Source organism: Phalacrocorax carbo, chromosome 5, assembly GCF_963921805.1.
Source record: "Phalacrocorax carbo chromosome 5, bPhaCar2.1, whole genome shotgun sequence".
NCBI lineage: Eukaryota > Metazoa > Chordata > Aves > Suliformes > Phalacrocoracidae > Phalacrocorax > Phalacrocorax carbo.
Window position 1 is genome coordinate 1,543,498 of NC_087517.1, and position 19,807 is coordinate 1,563,304.

At 52.4% G+C, this 19,807-nt stretch overlaps 1 protein-coding gene across 1 annotated transcript in view; it reads right to left on the reverse strand.

Moving 5' to 3' along the window:
• KCNJ3 (potassium inwardly rectifying channel subfamily J member 3) overlaps positions 1 to 18,867 on the reverse strand; it is a 58,348-nt gene extending 39,481 nt beyond the window's left edge. Inside the window, exons 1-2 of the mRNA XM_064450922.1 lie at positions 18,182 to 18,867; positions 11,410 to 11,626 (exon numbers count right to left, since the gene is read on the reverse strand). Of these exons, the coding sequence (XP_064306992.1) occupies positions 11,410 to 11,626; positions 18,182 to 18,859 (895 nt within the window). The 5' untranslated portion in view covers positions 18,860 to 18,867. The remainder of the gene's footprint in view (positions 1 to 11,409; positions 11,627 to 18,181) is intronic.
• Positions 18,868 to 19,807: the final 940 nt, after the last annotated feature.

Genomic DNA, 19,807 nt, shown 5'->3' on the forward strand with positions numbered 1-19,807 from the left:
CGCCAGCAGCTACAAGGCTGCCGTTAGGAGCCCCTGCCAACACCACGTGCGCCAAATACACTAAACACCCGGGCCACAGCTTTGTACATCAACCAGGGGTGTCCACCTCATTTGCCCCTCTGCAGGACTGAATTTACTATACTTAAATACTTATACGTATATTACTTACATATACTTATATACTATATTTATTATACATTATCACCCTATGATCTGGCCCAGTATCAGCCAACAGAAATGGCCTGATAAGCATAAAAAAAGCAGCAAGAGACTCTCCAAGAGTTGAAACTCATCCTCAGGCCTTTATTTCATCAACAGCCTTGGGAGAGGTTGTGAAATATCATCACTTCAGTAATTTCAACATAGAATAAAATACCTATAAAGTTTTTAACAAGTTTACGAAGCCTACATAAGCGATTACGCAAAAGTTAAAGAGAATGGAAAGTCTTTGTTAATAACCAAAGCACACAGAGAATGACCACTTGCTTTCTTCTTGGGAACACATGCAGATCTTTGACAGTTCAGGTGCATCCTGGAAATGCCTAAAGAGTATTCTTGAAGTTTTCCATTCATATTAAGATGAAATTGCCACTATCACTCTTCCCTGTAACAATTCATAGTGAACCCCCCCCGAAGGAATCACACTCAGGTATGAAGCGTAGGAAGTTCAGACTCCTTCACCCCTTCCACCCTCACGTCCTTCTAATACGCTCAGAAGAAAATTGCTGCCTGGCTGATAAAAGCACTCAGTGCCTGAGAAAATCCCAAGGAACCTTCATGCGACGCAGCTACACCACCACCCCCGCCACGATATCCCTGGGCAGATCATTCCCCGTCACTGCAGAAGCGCAGAATTTAGGAAAATCCTACCAATGATACGACAGTGCAGCTGTACGCCGGGGGGCTGGGGGCTGCTACCCGGCCTGGCCTCACCTGGTCCACGCCCTTCTGAATCAGGACAGGTTGCTTAAAAATTTGCATGTGTATGCCATGACAAACAGCTATGCTTGCAAAGACTTCTGGCAAAGAGGAGCCTCAATCTGTAAGGAGCAAATGCATTTGAACAGGAAAGGTAGGGAACGGTTCATCTGACCGCTGACACCTTAGAGACCACCCCTGCGGCAGCCCCTTGCTCCTATGGATATTTTTAACAGCTAACTAACTATACGGTAGGATAGCAACAGTTTTGTGCTTATTTATGTGAATGGGTGAGGGTTTGATTACTAGGTCTAGCGAGGGAGCGCTCGGTAATGAGCGCTTTGCGTCCCCATAGCTGAATTCTCAGGCAAAAGAATAAAAACCTTGGTTTTGTAACAAGATTTAACAGCAAGGAAAACCATGTGAAGACTGAAGGATGCTGATGCTTCAGCAGTGGCCCTCCAGAATTTCCAAGGAATGAAAAGGTACAAAGAATTTTTTTTAATTTTGAAAACATGAAGAGTTCTCATTACGTGGAAGGAAGAAACACAGCAAAGTGCAAACCGCTCTGACCCCTTGCCAAGCTAGAAGGGCTTCGCAGAGCTGGCTGCCAGGTGCAAGCCTTTGCCGGGAACTATTGGTATTCCCGGCTTTGCTCTTCCCCCCCCCTTGATATCACAAAATCTTTTTGCTGACCTGCTCCTCGCTTGCAGGGAGCAGCGCGTGGACGCAGAGACCCGCCGAGGGGCGAAGGCAGGGAAAGGCCGGGGACGGGTCGCTGCAGCCCCACCACGCTAACTTCAAACCACGGAAAAACACCGCACAAAGTAACCAAGCAATTTGCATCGGCTAGAAGATAGCAAGGTTGCAAGCAAGGGCAAAAATTGATTTGTCGGAGTGAATCAAGTCAAATGGACTTTATTTCATTCTAAGGCACAGGAACGGGGCTGCTGAGGAGGAGAGGACAGGACTGCCTGCAAGAACACCATTTTCTAAAATGTATTTTACAATAATATTAACAAACCAGAGGAAAAAATGAGAAAGATGCAATTTATAAGGAAACGGCTAGGAAGTGCCGCTCTTGGAAGTAGGAATATATTTACTGCACCAACAGAAAATGGAAGATTTTCCATTTGTGTCCCATCAAACCCCATCTAAGGCGACAGCCTTGCCGGCAGCCCCAGCCTGGTCTCGGGGACGGTCCCTGCTGCAGCACGGCAGCTCAGAAACGAACGCCTCCATCCCCTATACTGACCACGCCTGGGATTTCGGGGGTCTCCAGAGCCGAAGGGGCCGAGCCCCCCCGCCCAGCCCCTCCAGCAGTCCCACTCGGGGGTTAACACCACGGACCCCCGGGCACGGGGATTCCCGCTGCTGCTCCTCGTGCTGCTCAGACGTGCTTGTTCTGCACAAACGCAGCAAGAGAAGAGGCAGCTGGTCCCAACCGGATTTCAGTTAGATCCGTGGTAGCAAGTGTCACTTCTGAGGGCTTCATTTAGGGTTAAGCAACAAAGTCATTGATGTGGGTGACAAACCCCTGAGCCAGCCATCACCTCCTCGGGTGCCGTCACCTCCTCGGGTACCGCCACCGCACTCGGCCCGGGAGGAGCTGCTGAGCCCTGAACGGGGACGTCCCCAAGGAAAGCGCTATTATAGGAAACATGGACATGGAAAAACCAATCATTCAAATCACATCAACAATTAAACTGCTTCCCGAGTTAAGATAAAACTAGCCCTCCCCAGATGAGTATTTTCATTCTTTCTTCAAATTATTTTGCAGGAAACTTCTTATTTAGGACATGCCGTGCCCCACTTCCAGATCTGGACAAATAAAATATGTCCCTCAGATTCATGGTGCTCAAATTCAGATGCTGGCACAACCCATACATGTGAGTTGAACGGGTCTCTAAGCTGATCTCCTCGCGGATGCGCGACAGCATCCTCGTCACTCCAGTACCGAGGCTGTTGTAGCCAAAGCTTTTCTCTGTCCAGAAATCTGAAAAATCACTAACTCATTTGTACAACTCGGTAGGAGAGGCAATGATGGTAAGAGGACACGAATAAAATGAAGACCTCCAATTTATGCTTATTAACTGAAAAAAACAATAAGCGAGGAACAGCACAATTTGATCACTGTAGAGTTTCTTATTAGTTTATGAATTTCTCAGAGAGGAGCAATTCGGGTCTATATTTAGCAAGCAGCATCTCCACGTCCCTGCCTGCTGGTGGGTTTACAGGAGCGAAGTATCCCCCGCCCAGCACTGCAGCGCGAGGAAGCAACACCCCTCGCAACCGCACCCCGTTTGCTCCGTGAGAAATTCAAGCCCTTTGCTTTCCACACATTTCCAACCAGCGCTCGCACAACAGCTCTGACCTGCCAGGGCTCGGCGTGTGCTAACGCTGCCCTCCAGCCCCACCGGGGACATCCTGCCCCCCGGCACCCCCATAACCAAACCCAAACGGCTCCAGCTGCAGAAGGGACGTAGCTCGCACGCTCGCGGGGAACTGGGTATTCATATTTTTCTTCTTATCTAGGTTTGATTTCCTGAAGGCACGGTGCAGATTTATACCAGAGATCAAGTTTTAGTGCTCCTGAGTTTTCTGCATGATTGCACATGTCACTCCCCCCGAGATTACTAGCTCGTGCTCAGCCCTCCAATACTTATTCACAGAAAAAACTGAACTAGATGTGTAGACGGATGGTACAAGGTCCGTCTGTGCCAGCACACACAGCACAAGATCAGCACAAGGAGGCTTGTTCAAGGAGAACGTATTCTGTTTGATTAAGCGTGAACAAGTATTTTTTTGCAAAGACATGACTTCTGATGAATCACAGGTTATTCAGATTATATATGGTGAAAGGAAAGCTCCTGCAGAGCTCCAGATTAAAACCACTATTGTTTTTCTCTCCTATATCTCCAGAGATCTAAGGGGAAAAAATAGGAGAAGGAGCCAGGAAGGCTTTACGCAGCAGAATTCAGTACTTTGGGGAATTGCTGCCTTATGCAACGGCTGCAAGTTATGTAAGGGATGCAGTGAGCAAAACTCTTCTCTCCCAGTTGTGCCTCCTTAGAACTAGCACACAAACCCATACAGCTTTGCTACATTTCCCCAGAGCCTTACATCTTTTCATTAGCACTAAAAAGTGCTTTCTTCCCTTTTTAGGTCCAGCTGAGCCCTTTGGCTGTGCTGCACCCGAGAGGCAGCTGCAGGAGGGGCAGAGGGACGCTGGGCGATGAAAGCCCCAATTTCAGCACACCTTTGCTTTGACAGTGACAAACGCGTTTGCCTGCATGACCGACATATAAAATCTGTTAGCTGAAAAACCAATATTTAATGGTAGCACTGGAAAAAGATTTGCTGAACTGCTAAGACCACAACATTTTAAATGGCTATTTTATCATGTTTAGGTTAAGCTTAGGGGGAAAAAAAAAAAGGAAAGAAATCCACTTTCATCATGTAGAAGTGCTGAATTGTTCTTTTCCTGCCACCTTCCCACCTGGCACTCCTTACTGACGTCCCAGTACTGAGACAGTGGTGGAGTCTCCCTCCTTGGAGATATTCAAAAGCTGCCTGGACGTGGTCCTGGGCAACCGCGTCTGGGTGGCCCTGCCTGGGCCGTGGGGTTGGGCCAGACGACCTCCAGAGGTCCCTTCCAACCTCAACTGTTTGTGTTCCTGTGATATTTTGCAGACACGTGGTTCAGAGGGGTGATTTTTAAGCCAATTTAGTCATCAAGTTATGCCTGGTGAAAGCTGCCTCGGGCTCCCCAAGACACCGGTCCCCTCCCACCGATGCAGAAGGTGAGGACTCCCCTCATCCCTTGCCAAAGACCATGACGAATAGGTCCCCGACAGAGGGGCAGGTCTGTACTCCACCAAACCCAAGCTACCGACAGCTTCGTGCCGCCCTCACGCAGAGGGGCAAACCCGGAGCAAGCACGGAGCCATCGAGGGCAGAGCAACGCACGGTGCTGTGCAGGTCTGCTCTGGACCTTGAGCTCCTCGCTCTACCTCTTACCCGAACTTCTGTCCTGTCAATCCAACGACATTGACAATACCTTATGAACACCAAGATCTGGTCACAAAAACTATTGTAAGACAGTGGGGAGGGAGAGCGAGAGGATGAGCAAGGTATAATTTATGAAGTCTACCAACTATCACGTGTTGCAATGTTTTGAGTCTGGTTCGCTCCTCCATTCGCTCCAGAGCGTTTTCCCTCTCTCCTATCCTCTGCCCACAACACTTTGCCCACATCTGCCCAAAACCCCCAAAATCCAAACAGTAAGATAAAAAGACAATAAATATATTTTATGCTCCACCTTTAGAGCTGCTGAATTTGTATTGGGGTTTCTTTGAAGCTAAGCAACCTTGAGAATAATGCACAGGCAAAACATTTCTAAATAGCCCTGGAAATTGTCTAAATTGCATTTGCTTTCAGATCTGTATTCAGATCTTTGTTCGCTCAAGTTGTTTCAGTTCTGAAATCATTCCCACGTACCTGTTTCTGAGAGAAACCTTCCTATGGAGACCCAGGGTTTCATAATTCAAGCGAGTCATGTTTTTAAAAGGAAAGCCGGTGGAATATGCCTTTGATTCCATCTCTATTTATTTAATTAAAAAGCCTGGCAGGCTGTTTGGTTTCTTTAACGAGAAAATGATGTTAAAAGGTTTTCAAAATAACATTTAATGAGTTTTGAAAATGGATGCATATACCATTCCTGCCAGGTTTCTGTACATTTCAGGTTCTTATTAACTGTTCTTTTTTTTTTTTTTTTTTTTTAACGATTTCAGCAGCTTATCAGTAAGTCGCAGGATAATACAGCGATTGCAAGAGGCTACGGACTCCTAAATGCACACAGATGCAAAGCCCCAGAAGGGGAACCCAGCCTAAGAGTCAAAACTTGTTCTCCCCATGAACACGAGCGGGAAGGTTTGCTGACAACGGAGCTTAAAATCCTCCATCACAATAATGTGAAATCAGGACAATAGGTTTTGGAAATAAACGCTTTGAGTGTTCCTCAAAATTATATGTTATCATAATAATGGAGGGGTTGAATATATATCAAAAATAATCCTAAATGATTAGCAATTACCCTTATGAATCATAGCCATCTTCGGATTCTGAAAAGCCATTTGAACATCTCAGCTGTGAAACTGGCCCGTTGCTGACTGACACTCCAGAAAATGCAAGTAAAGCAAAGCCCAGGGCCAGCGCCGAGCATCCTCCAGCGGCCCCGGGAACGCTCCCGGGCTCTGGTGCCGGCAGGACCTCAGAGCACTCCCCACCCATGAGCTTTCGTCTGCGGGTCACGCAGGAGGGAGAGCCAGGAGCCACCCATGGTTACCCCAGGCATCCATGGCCGTGCCCCCTCCCGTGACCTCCAAAACAGAAATAATCTGTCCGCTGAGATGTTTTGCTTCTATTTCCTAAAAGAAAGGGCCGGCTGGAAGGGGGCACGTCCCCTCTGGGGAGGGGAGACGGGCTCTGCTGAGCCCAGCCTGCTGCTCCCTGCCAGGAGCGGTCGGAAGACCCCGGCTCCCTTCCCCAAGTGATGCGCTGGGTCCGCTTCCCACTTTCCACGTGCTATTATCTAAACAACCTAAAAGCTCTAATTAAGGAGGGTAAGGAGAGCATAAAGAAATGTTTATATTTCCAGAAATTAAAGTTTCAGTGATGAGGCAGTAAATTAACTTAATCAAGTTGGGAGGCATCTATGAGAAATCATTTTTATATGATTTAATGAGAGAAGGCATTGGAAATGGTGATTTTAATCAGCCAAGTGGGATTTATAAGCAAGAAAATCCTGCTTAAACAACTCATTAGACTTCTCAAAAAAATCTTTACTCTCCCTGCAGACAGTCAAAACAAGATTTATTGTATATATTTACTAACTCTCTAAATCTCTTGGTAGCATTGCATATCAAAAGTCAACTGATTAAAGCAGAAAACAAAGTCAAAGGAAAAAGAAACGTCCTCTTAAGCACCTGCTAAAGAAAACCAAGACGCTCTAAGTCCCTATCAAAAGACAGAGCTGGCTCAAACCGAATGCTATTAGGACTCCTAAACCCCTATTTATTATAAATACAAGGTTATATTAAAGAGAGAAATATTCAATACCTACTACTACTTTCTACAGTTCGTAAGGTGCCCGCCCCAGCCGGCGATCCCGGAGGACCGGAACGGGAGTAACATGGGAAAGGGCAAAGCCAGATGACTTACCCTTAAACTGTGCTGTGCTGGCGTAACCTGACGGAGACGCTACGCCTCCCAAACGCTGCGTCCTACGGCGCCACACGATCACACACGGACGCAGAAATGCGACAATATTGCTACATAGATTTTGAAGACATGATTTATAGACGAGTTGAAGGTTGAAGCACTCCAAAGCACGTCAACAGCCCTGCATCCACCCCACTGATCCTTCCAGTGACTTCAATTCTCTCCTATTTTTCCCTTGCTGAACCAAAAGCCTGCATTTATTTTTTACAGGTATTTCTGCCTCCTTCAGCTCCAGACTAAAGGTCACTTCTGTCATGTCACTACAACCAGAAGTAGTGGTAAGAATATACCACAACAGAAATACTTTTGTTATTTATTATTATTTCCTCACCATCTAATTCTTCTCGTTGGGACCAGCAGATCCCTGCAGGACACCAGAGGCGCGCCCGAGTAACTCGGTTCTTTGCAAAGGGTGTTGTAGATCTGAGCACAATTTCACAGCACTTTCCAGGCAGAGAAAATAGTTTACTTGAAAAACAAACCAGGAGCGTAGGCTGAAAGCACTAGCTCCCCCTTTAAACCCTGCAAGTTGAAGAACCTTGATGGATATCAAAGCCCTCGCCGTTAAATATGCTACAAAACACTATTAGCAAAGATTTGGGGTAGGACCCTCGTACAGCCGCGGCAGGGGCTGCCCCGCTGCGCTGTAAGGGCTTGGCAGTGGGAGCAAACAGTGCGATTCCCCTGCGCCGCGTTTGTGCGGTGGGTGAGAAAACGAGTCACCTCCTTGGTATTGATGCTCGCCAAGCCAATTTTGGGGGGAAAAAAAAAAAGAAGAAAAAAAGAAGATAAGACAGCAGCTTTAGAAAACTGGCCGTATTATCAGGTTGCTTAATGACTACGTGCAGAAGCCATGTTATTTTATCAGGTCCCTGAACTGGTTGTCAAGTCGGGAGCCGCGGCGCAGAAGCCAAGCAGCGCATCCAGCGCCGGGGGAAAGCTTCTCCTAAAACTGCTACTCTGCTCAGTGCGCGTCTCCCCACTTGGGAATGAAGACATCCAAGTGACATTAACTGTTTTCACAGGGAAACATTAAAGCTGGAGTCCAATTTTAAACTAAAAAAACCCCATTTCCCAGGCAGGGTTTCCCAGGGGAACACTGCCTTGGCCTGTGGCAGCGTGGGGGATGCGCCGTCACGGCGTCAGCACGGGAAGGGGCGCGCATCGTCACCCGGCTTCAGGTTAGCTTTTGGACCTCTTGCCTTTGGAAAGAAACCAAAGGCATTTGTACCATCACTGTACGAATTCATTTTCATTGTGTTCTGGTATTGAAAGTCATCTGAGTTTCAAAATCAAATTCAATTTCAATTCAGTGCAATGATACAAAATGATGATTTTTTTTTCCATGCAGAAATTGAGAGGAGGGTCACAGATAACGCTACAAAGGCAGCTCTCTAGGCTGAAAGGTGGGAAGAACAGAAATAACTTGCAGTTGTCTGGAAACCAGGGCGCTATTTTTGGTTTGGTGTAAAAATGATGCTTGTGTTTTTTTGTCTCGGAACGTCAGTGAGCAGGTCATACATTTGAAAAGGTTTTTCCAATTAATTTCGATTGCGTGTGGCTGGAGAGAGCGCGGTGGCGGCCCCGGTGGGTCTCACAGGGGCCGAGCGAGCCCGACGGGGCTGCGCACAGCCCCGGAGAGCCCTGCGGGTGATGAATATGCAGCCTGCGGGACGTAGGTTGGAGGAAGATTAAATAAACTGTGGCTGATTTACAAAGGAGCCGAAGTTACAGCTGTGAGTGAAGCGGGGGCTGCTCTGAACCGAGCAGGAGGGGGTTCAGGGTTTGTGCCTGGTCCAGCCGAGCCCAGAAGGACCAGGCAAAGGCCAGAGCCGAGGCTGAGCGGAGAGGAAGGCTGAGTTATGGGATGACTTGTGGTGCCAGCATCAGCCCAGCGGTACTTCAGGCGATGCTCCCGCCTGCCTTTCAGCCCTTCCAGGGGTGCGGAAGGCCTTTCTGATGGCTGCTGTCTTACACCTCGGCTGCGGTGCCTTGAGTTTTGAAGTACAATCACAATGTTCTGTTAATCCTCCTGGGAGCAGCATTTAATTTAATTATGAGTGAGACCTGTGCAGCGAGGACAGCAGCCCCCAGAGAGCAAGCCCTGTCCTTAGGATGGGTTTCTCCTGCATCCCAGGTGTAAAACAGATGTTAACTGCAGAGCAAAGAACTTCCTATCTTTCAGCCTCATGGTTCAGACTCGTTTTGCACTTCTGACATCACTGACACGCTACAGCGAGGGCGGGTAACTGTCTTACGCCGCGGAGGAAGAAAGCACAGACCGAGTCTCCTCCCGGCTTTATCTACAAAACACACAACAGGGTAAGCTGCAAATTATAACATTTCCAATAAACCCCTTCAAATTATTGCTCCTGCTCTGGGGGTGGCTGTGGGCCATCAGACACAAACCAAAAGTTAAGGCAGCTTAGGCAGAAGATTTCTGCAACGTTCTTTCCACAACGAGAAGAAGCCTATTTCGCGTAAGGTGTTCTGTCAGTGACAGGGTTGATGCCTCCTGACCTTCAGCCAGCCCAGCTCCGGCGGTCACACGCCGCAGCACCAGACGCAGCTTCTCAGGAAACCGCCTCTGCACTAAATCCCTTTTACCTTAGCGGAGGTGTTCAGGTACTTATCCCATATGAAACCTTGCCCGTTTTTCTTGATACATAATGGACATTGGTAAGCACAAGTCGCCCGCGTTTGTGTGCATTGGTTACTGTACGTTCCCACCGCAAGACCTCTGGCTTGCCAGATGTGTTTTGGCTTTAAGGTGAGCAACAGGGGAGGGGGAAACCGTCATAAAGAATCTGCTGGAAGAGCACCAGGATAGAGAGATGGGTCCTGGCTTTCTGCAAGTTTTAGACCTACCAAGTGTCCTCCCCTCCTCTCTTCAAAAAAAGGCCATCCTTTAGATGAGATTGCCCTTCCCTCGTGCCTGTTTTTGTTTTCCTGACCTCAACCAGGCTCAGAAAAAGCTACTGACTGGAAACCATCGGTGACAAGTGCTGCAGCTTAAAATAACCCCCCAGGGCTTGTGCCAAAGGCAGTGCCACGAAGCAAGGCTTTTTGCCTCCTCACCACTGCCTACAGCACCTCCAATTTCATATTTAGAGTCTCTCACCATAGCTGATATTGGTTCTCCTCCAGTCCCGCTGCCCTCCAGCACTATACTCTCCTCCTCCCTCATTTACTCACATTTTAAAAGATATTTTTAACTTTAAAACCCTTTCCTCTCTCCATATTTTATCCAGATTTTGCTCTATTTTACCCAATATTCATCTCATCTTTTAAAACGAGGTCACAAAATTTGCAAGTTTATACCAGTTACGCATTACAGATCCAGAAAATACCACCATTCATTTTCACTGTTCTGTGTATAATGCCTAAGCCCAAAATATTTACAAAAATAAACTCAGAAGTATACAAACACACCACTTTGTTTTAAAATTCTAATGAGCTATTTACAAAATTCCTTTTCTTCCATCCTTTCAGTTTTAAAACAGTTCTGCTAAGAAAAAAAAAAACAACAACCGGGAGTGCTTTGGTCTGCGTGTCAGCCCTGAAATCCCTGCAGGAGCCAGCTACGATCCCAGCAGGGAGTTCTTCTGGAAACATCAGGGAGTGGTTCTTGTTTCCTGACCAGCAGGGACAACTCACCGCTGCTGCCCCAGCCTCCCCGGGCACCGGGCTGAGCTGCTACCCTACTGCAGCCTGAGGCCCCTGCAGGTTGCCCCCCCTGCTAGGAAAGCAGCCCAGCACAGAAACGCTGGGACACCAGCATACAGACTGAAAAACAAAGATATTCCGCATATCCCTCGTAAGCGTTGCCCCGCAGCAGCCTGGGAAGCGAAGCAAGGCACTCGCTGGCTGGGGGGAGCACCCGCCCCCAGCCCGGGCAATGGCGCGGGGACCACGGCACAACCCGCATCCCCCGCCCCGCCGAGCCACGGCGGCGACCGCGCCGGAGGCTTCTCAGCCTGGCTGGGAGCACCGAAGTGCATCACCTTGGTAACAGACACATGGCCAAAAATCCCTCAAACATTTTCACTTTGTAGGAAAACACAACTTTGGCTGTCTTAAAGCATTTGCAAAATTTGACCGCGTCGTTGGATTAAAGGGCAATCTGAAGCACCCAATTTTTCCAAGCGCGGGTGGTACGACCTGCGGGGTGACATCTGCTTTCGCGGAGCATTTGCTTGCTCTACTCACCCGTCGTTTCCACGATGCCCTCCAGGATGACGACAATCTCAAACTGCTCCGTTTGCATGCTGCGCTGGGAGAGGTCGTAGAAGGGGCTCTTGGCATCTATCACATGGCAGATGGTGAGTGGGGACACGAGGAAAAGCTGGTCGGCCCCTGTGCTGAAGCCCACGTCCAGCTCCAGCTGATCGAGCGGGAGGAATTCGCCCTCCGGGGTCTGGCGGGACTGGACAGGCAGCAAGGGGAGAGACACAGAGAGAGACATCACTGCTGGAGCAGCCATCACTGAGGGACCCCGACAGCATCCCGCATCCCTGCCGGTGCTGTGCCACCACCCATCGCACGAGGCAAACCCCAGCCCAGCCACATGGCCATGAAACGGGTGGAAGCAGAGCAGGGGTGAATTATTTCTAATACCTGTCTTACTGCAAGTGCAGCTCGCCAACACAGGAGCTCTGGAAGGATGCTCTTCTCCCAAGTTACAAACAATAGAACGAGAGGGAACAGCCTCAAGCTGCATCAGGGGAGGTTTAGGTTGGATATTAGGAACAATTCCTTCCCTGCCAGAGCGGTCAGGCCCTGGCACAGGCTGCCCAGAGAGGTGGGGGAGTCACCGTCCCTGGGGGGGTTCAAACACCGTGCAGACGTGGCACTTGGGTACATGGTTTAGGAGGCCTGGGGGTGTTGGGTTGGGGGTTGGACTTGATGATCCTAGAGGTCTTTTCCAACCTTAATGATTCTATGATACCGGCTCTGCCGCTGACCCGCAGCACCCCCCACCAGGAGGGGAAGATGAAGCACTTTGAGGCTCTGGCAAGCAAAAGCCACCCAAAACCTCACAAAATCCATGCTGCGACACAGTGACCCCAGGCAGGGGCCCACAGCCACCTCCAGGGTCCACAAACAGAAACTCCTTGCAGCAGTAGCAGCTGGATTAGTTACCAACATACCCATAAGGCAGGGTTCCCCAGTGCCAGCGAACAGCCACCTCCATCAGCCCCCAAGCAGCCGAGCACACAGTTCTCATGGGAAGTTCATAGGTCTCTGTCCTTTTGACCAGAGGAGCCCAAAGAAGGGGATGCAGTTACTACTTCAGTTAGAGCTGCCTGCTAAGACACTGCAAACCACAATTTAACAGCTACATACGTCCAGAAAACCACACCTAGAGCTGAAACCTCAAACCCGGGGTTCCGGCTCGCGCGCCTCGCTGCAAGCTACGCCGCGCATCCCCGGGCCATGAGCAGCACTGTAACCAGCACGGGCCTGCCCAAACGCTCCCCCTCCGGCTTTTATTTCTTCTCCCCGTGTTATGAATAGGCAGGAACAGAACATTACAGACCTTCCTGGTCATTATTATGGAATTTTCCGTTATTTGCTACTCAGATTTTAGAAAGTTTTACAAACTGTTGTATCCATCATACACAGCCAAATCCCAACGTTAAATCACTACTTGAGACGCATTTCCATCATTCCCAGCGGTTTGAGCTGATGTGAAACTTCCCATATTGAGCAAAACCACTGAATTGAAATGGGATTTTTCTTTTTGAATGGGAGCACAATTAGGCTTGCAGGATAAAGCATAACCTTTCCTCTAACTCTGTTTCCCTTCTCCTCGTTATTCAGACCTGCTGCACTATGTACGTGGCTGGGCGGGAGGGTGCCCCGTTGGACAGGGAGCAGCGCAGCCGTCGCCTCCGGACTATCAGCGCTCCTACGAGCGACACCAGCAGCTCCCAGAGAAACCCAGTACCGTGCCTCCCATAAAAAAGCCCCGCACTGGGAGCTGGAGCAGGGAGAGGAGGATGCGGGGTGCCCCTAGGGAGCGGGGCAGCCCCCAGGGAGGGCACAGCTACAGCCAAGCCCGCCGGGGTCGGAAGCGGTTGGGAGCCTAAATGCAAACGGCAGCAGACAGAGCAAAACCGGATTATGCGTCTCGCTTAGGATTTGGTTTCTATTTTTAAAATTTTCCCCAAACGGTGGCTGGATTTGAAGGAGATCTAATCCCAAACAAACAATTGTGTGTTTCACTGCCCTGAAGTTTCGGCTAAGAAACGTGCTTTAATTTTTGTGTGTGAAAATCCAGATTTATCACACCTGCCTCTGCTATCCCATCCTAGCGTACACCGTGCAGTTTTACATAAAGGCATTGGAGCCGAGAAACATCTAGAGCACATCTGCATAAATATCCTGCCTGCAGGGTTTTGTTTGTTCTTTCGTTAGAGAGAACTCTACTTTTCAATAAAAAGACAAGAACACAAGGAAAGCACCAAATAACACCTGTAAGCAGGGCAAGGAGCAGCTCTAGGGGGGCACTGCTTCCATCAGACACCCCATACCCCTACAACATTGTTACAGCCACAGGAGAGGCGAAGGCTGGCCCATTTCTGGGTGACGTTGTCACTGGGGACACCAAGAGGCCCCCACCCAGCTCAGCTTTGGGACAGAGGAAGATGGTGGCCCCAGGTCAGACCCAGCAAAACGCAATTAGGAGTTGCGTGCACCAGCCTGTGTTACGAACACGAACGGTTTGGGGAAATCCTCTAAAGGGCTGGCTGTAAAAGCTCTGGCTCCTCTACTTCGGACTTCAGCTATCACCGCTACTGTCAGAAATGTTTTGCCTTTACGAGGAACTTCTCCACGGATGCTTTCCAAGCAAGATCCAGGGAATACCCAGCAGTACCTGCCCCAAAATCTCAGTTTGAATCAAGCAGCCAAAAAACCCCTACCAGTGCAGAGGAGAGGACAACAAAGCAGGGTGAACTATTATTTTGCAAAAAAATTCCCATATAATCAACATTTTAACAGATGGAAGAGTGATGAATAAGCAGGGTTAAAGACCACGCAGTACTTGAGGGACACCGCAAAGTCCAGAGAAAGAGGCACGAGCTGCAGATGGGGAACAGACGGTTGGACTTGATTATCCTAAAGGTCTTTTCCAACCTTAATGACTCTATTATTCTATTCCAATAAAATGATAGGGAAGCAAGGTTAAAAATGGGTGGGCTGCTGCCTGGGTGCCATGAGCTGTAACAGCTGCTGTGGTGCCAGAGGGACCCTCATCCCACTCCCACAGCATCGCCACACCACCACCACTCGCATGGGGCTCCCAGGGACCCTCATCCCACTCCCTTGGCATCGCCGCACCACCACCGCTCACATGGGGCTCCCAGGGACCCTCATCCCACTCCCTCGGCATCACCGCACCACCACCACTCACATGGGGCTCCCAGGAACCATCCTCTCACTCCCACAGCATCGCCACACCACCACCGCTCACATGGGGCTCCCGGGGACCCTCATCCTGCTCCCTCAACATTGCCACACCACCACCGCTCGCATGGGGCTCCCAGGGACCCTCATCCCACTCCCTCGGCATCGCCACACCACCACCACTCGCATGGGGCTCCCAGGGACCCTCATCCCACTAGCTCGGCATCGCCGCACCACCACCACTCACATGGGGCTCCCAGGGACCCTCATCCCACTCCCTCGGCATCGCCACACCACCACCACTCGCATGGGGCTCCCAGGGACCCTCATCCCACTCCCTCGGCATCGCCACACCACCACCACTCGCATGGGGCTCCCAGGGACCCTCATCCCACTAGCTCGGCATCGCCGCACCACCACCACTCACATGGGGCTCCCAGGAACCATCCTCTCACTCCCACAGCATCGCCACACCACCACCGCTCACATGGGGCTCCCGGGGACCCTCATCCCACTCCCTCGGCATCGCCACACCACCACCACTCGCATGGGGCTCCCAGGGACCCTCATCCCACTAGCTCGGCATCGCCGCACCACCACCACTCACATGGGGCTCCCAGGAACCATCCTCTCACTCCCACAGCATCGCCACACCACCACCGCTCACATGGGGCTCCCGGGGACCCTCATCCTGCTCCCTCGGCATCGCCACACCACCACCGCTTGCGTGGGTCTTATGGGATTCCTGGGCAACCTATCCCCTCTGTTGCAAACCCCTCCTACTTTACAGCTGCAGTAAAATCAGGTGTTACATTATTCAGCTGTGAAGCCATCTATATGAAGTATGACTGCTTCTGCTCCGAGGGGACTGAGATAAAGATTGAGAGCGAAAATGTTATAGACAAACCAAATATTATTTCACAGCCACCCCTGAGTTACAGGCCGTATCCAACCCAAGGCAGGGCGTGAGAACTTGGACTACTGACTATTTTGCAATTGGAGCCAATACATTTGTCAAATCAAATGACCTTGAGTGACTCCTTTGACTCATTGTAATGTAGGGAGGAAAGTACAGGGCTTCTGAGTTTCATTCATGTTCTTTACAATCCTGGAGATTCATTTTGAAAAGTTAACATTACAGTGAATGAGTCTTTGCACTCACTTCCCTGTTTTAAGGCTTTCTATTTGTTTTTTTTTTTTTCTCCTGCATGGTCTAAGCTTAGCAGGAAAAAAAAAAAAACCAACAAACCCCAAACAACAAAACCAAACCCAAAACAAACCAACCCAAAATTAAGAACAGTGTGTTGGGATTTCCGGTTTTACATAGATTTTGCAAGCAGCATAACCTTTTACCAAGAAAAGAAGCGTTTCAGCAGGAAATCTGCGAGCAGCCCTACAATTAACTCTGCCCTCCCGCTTTTGCGATAAACCTGCAACAGAGGTTACACGCAAACCCCAGCAGAACCACCGAATCAGCGATCCCCCTCTGCCACGCACTCGTGCTCCTGCAAGGCGGAAAGACCGTCCGTGCGTGGCAGCAGCCCCTGGAAGGGAGGTCGCTCTCCCTGCTGCAATCCTCTTTTTTCCCCCCCTTTTTTTTTTTTGGCCAGGAAGCCCGGCCAAGCACTGCTCCCCCCCAGCAGCGAAAGGATGCACCGTGCAGAGATATTTGGTAGGGGATGCGCAGAGCCAGCTCTAACCGTATCCATAGAAAAGCCACATTTGAGCCCTTTATTATTATTCTTGCTCGCATTTAGAGCTCCCGCGGGCTGGGCAGCGAGGGGCCGGGGGAAAGCCCCCGAGCCTAGCAGGCAGGGGGCACCGCGGGACGCCCGTGGCTCAGCGCGCCAGCCCGCAGCCGCCCGCACCCCAACACAGTGCGTGCCTCACGCGTGGCGTCTCCTTTCCCTACCGCGACCGAAGCCCCACGACGCAGGGACAGCTTGCTTTGTCTGAGCTGCAGCTATGGCAGGGCTCCCCGGGCTCCTCTCGCTTTTTCACTGGTTTATACCCAGCTGCAAAACCTTCACCCTCGTGACTTCGGCACTGCCGTCACAAAGCCAGAAGAAAAGATGGCTATGAAGCCGCTTTTTCACATGTTTTAAGTTCAGGAAATTTTCTGGAGCCTCACTAAGTTTTAAGCTCCAACTTTTAAAATTCCCCTTGCGGCACCTCTGGATCCGAAAAGATTTAATTTCTAAATTTGTAACGGAAATGACTCATTTTGGTTTTTTTGAAAGCTATTAAAGATGTATGTTAAATGTGACGGTCGGACCTCTCCCTCATCAGGATGGCCTCACAAGGCAGGTGGAGGGGTCACCGTGGGGCCCTCTAAAGACCGGATGATTCCTTACCAGGCTAATTGCCTGTCATTCAATTTACGCCTCTAAACTTCTGACACGAGGAAACAATCAGGGACAGCTCGTGTCAGGGAAAAGCGGAACCGAGATGCCAGCCCGTTATTCAAAAAGAAAAGAACGGGAATAGATGCCTCCAGGTCAGCTGCAGCGAGAGCATCTTCACCGATGTCGGTCCCAGCTACCGCAATTATCCGGGCACGGCACGAAGGAGACAAATGAAATTATGGAGATTCTTTAAACTCCTCTTGCCTCCCCCCCCTCCAGCTTGCTGAGTGCGAGCACTACCCCTCCTTTTGGCCACAGGCTCCCCCACGGTTCGGGATGCAGCGAGGGTTCTGCAACCCTCACTGAACGCGGCGACGCTCCTGCCAGCAAAACCCCCGTTGGAAACACGTATTTGGGCCAAAACACGACAACTTCAGAAGGCTCTGAGCAAAAGGCACTTGTGCTTCGCTGGATCCGGGTGCAGCAGACGGGGGATGAGCATCCCTTTGCGGGGGGTGGGGGGGTGGGCAGCCAGCGGAGCAGGGAAGAAAGCAGGGCAGCCCTCCAAGTGGGGTGTGTCCCCCCTCCAGGCAAGGGGACCCCACCTGCCCCTGCATAGCACCCACCCCAAGGGCAGGTCACCCGCATCCCGGGCCGAGGAAACATGCGGGATGCTCTGCGGGCAAACGTCACCCGAGCCACCCCCTTCCACGCTCATCCCATCTCAGCAAGTCTCAGATAACCCCTCAGTTCTCCCCAGACACGCAGGGCCCCTTAGCACGGTTTTTAAGCCTCTAAGCCTGGCATTCTGCTTTCCACAAAGTTCACGCACCATGTAAATAAAGTTCTGCCTGACTGGACTCACCGTTGCCTGAAAGCAGAGAAGCACGCCAGAAAGGCAAACAGCCTTCTGGTAAAACGCACACCAAGGAATTCCAGCTACAAAGTAGTTACTTGTCAGAGAAATCTAGCGTTTTATAGAAAAATAGAAACGTGCGTGTAAACCCCATGTATTATCCTACAAGGCTGCCGGTAAATCAGACGGTCGAGAGTAAATCTGGTGCCCGACGGCTGAGCCTGAAGAGCATCGCAGGGCCAGGGAGGCAGCCCCGGGCAGGAGCAAGGGACGGCGAAGCCCCCCTGCTCGGCGAGCTCCGGGGGCGGCGCAGAGGTGGGGACGGCACGGGGGGGACCGGTGGGGGCAAGCGGGGCAGGGCAGCACTTACTTTGAGCAGCTTGCAGCGGATCTGCGCCGAGACCATGTGGCTGTTGCGGAGGTTGCCCACCCGGAACATGAGGGTGAGCTTGCCGTCCCGCATGGAGATGGCGGCGTGCTCGCTGAACATCAGGGTCTCGGCCCTCTTCTTGGGCTGAGACATCTTGATGAACATGCAGCCGATGAGGAAGGCGTCCACGATGGAGCCCAGGATGGACTGGAAGAGGAAGAGGATGATGCCCTCGGGGCATTTGTCCGTGATGTAGCGGTACCCGTAGCCGATGGTGGCCTCGGTCTCTATGAAGAAGAGGAAGGCGGAGGGGAAGTTGTAGACGTTGGCCACGCAGGGGGTGTAGCTGTCGTCGTGCGCCTTGTTGAGGTCGCCCCGCATGTAGGCGATGACCCACCACATGGAGGCCATGAAGAGCCAGGCCACGGTGTAGGTGAGGATGAAGATGAAGAGGTTCCAGCGCCACTTGAGGTCCACCAGCGTGGTGAAGAGGTCCGAGAGGTACCGGCTGGTCTCGCCGCCCAGGTTCCCGTGCTGCACGTTGCAGCGCCCGTTCTTGTCCACGAAGCGCTGCCGCTTCCCCCGCGGGGCCGCCCGGGGGGGCGGCAGCCCCCCGCCGCTGGCCGAGGTGCTCACCACCTGGTACTCGTCCCCCAGCTTCCTCCGCAGCGCCGACATGCTCCGCTCCGCGCCTCCGCCCGGCCCGGCTGCGCCGTTCTGCGGCCGCGGAGGCACCGCTCTTGCGCGGCCGCCACCCACGCGGAGCCGGCGGCAGGGGCGGTGCGGCCCCGGCGGGGCCCCGCCCGCAGCGCCCCGCCCAACACCGCCCCGCGCAACGCCCCGCGCAACGCCTCCTGCAACGCCCCGCCCAACACCGCCCCGCGCAACGCCCCGCGCAACGCCCCCTGCAACGCCCCGCCCAACACCGCCCCGCGCAACGCCCCGCGCAACGCCTCCTGCAACGCCCCGCCCAACACCGCCCCGCGCAACGCCCCGCGCAACGCCCCGCGCAACGCCCCGCCCAACACCGCCCCGCGCAACGCCCCGCGCAACGCCTCCTGCAACGCCCCGCCCAACACCGCCCCGCGCAACGCCCCGCGCAACGCCCCCTGCAACGCCCCGCCCAACACCGCCCCGCGCAACGCCCCGCGCAACGCCTCCTGCAACGCCCCGCCCAACACCGCCCCGCGCAACGCCCCGCGCAACGCCCCGCGCAACGCCCCGCCCAACACCGCCCCGCGCAACGCCCCGCGCAACGCCTCCTGCAACGCCCCGCCCAACACCGCCCCGCGCAACGCCCCGCGCAACGCCCCCTGCAACGCCCCGCCCAACACCGCCCCGCGCAACGCCCCGCGCAACGCCCCGCCCAACACCGCCCCGCGCAACGCCCCCTGCAACGCCCCGCCCAACACCGCCCCGCGCAACGCCCCGCGCAACGCCCCCCCCAACACCGCCCCGCGCAACGCCCCGCGCAACGCCCCCTGCAACGCCCCCCGGCTCAACGCCCCGCCCAACGCCCCCCCGCGCAACGCCCCCTGCACCGCCCTCCCGCGCAACGCCCCGCGCAACGCCCCGCCCAACGCCCCCTGCAACGCCCCCGCCACGCCACCCGCGCAACTCCCCCTT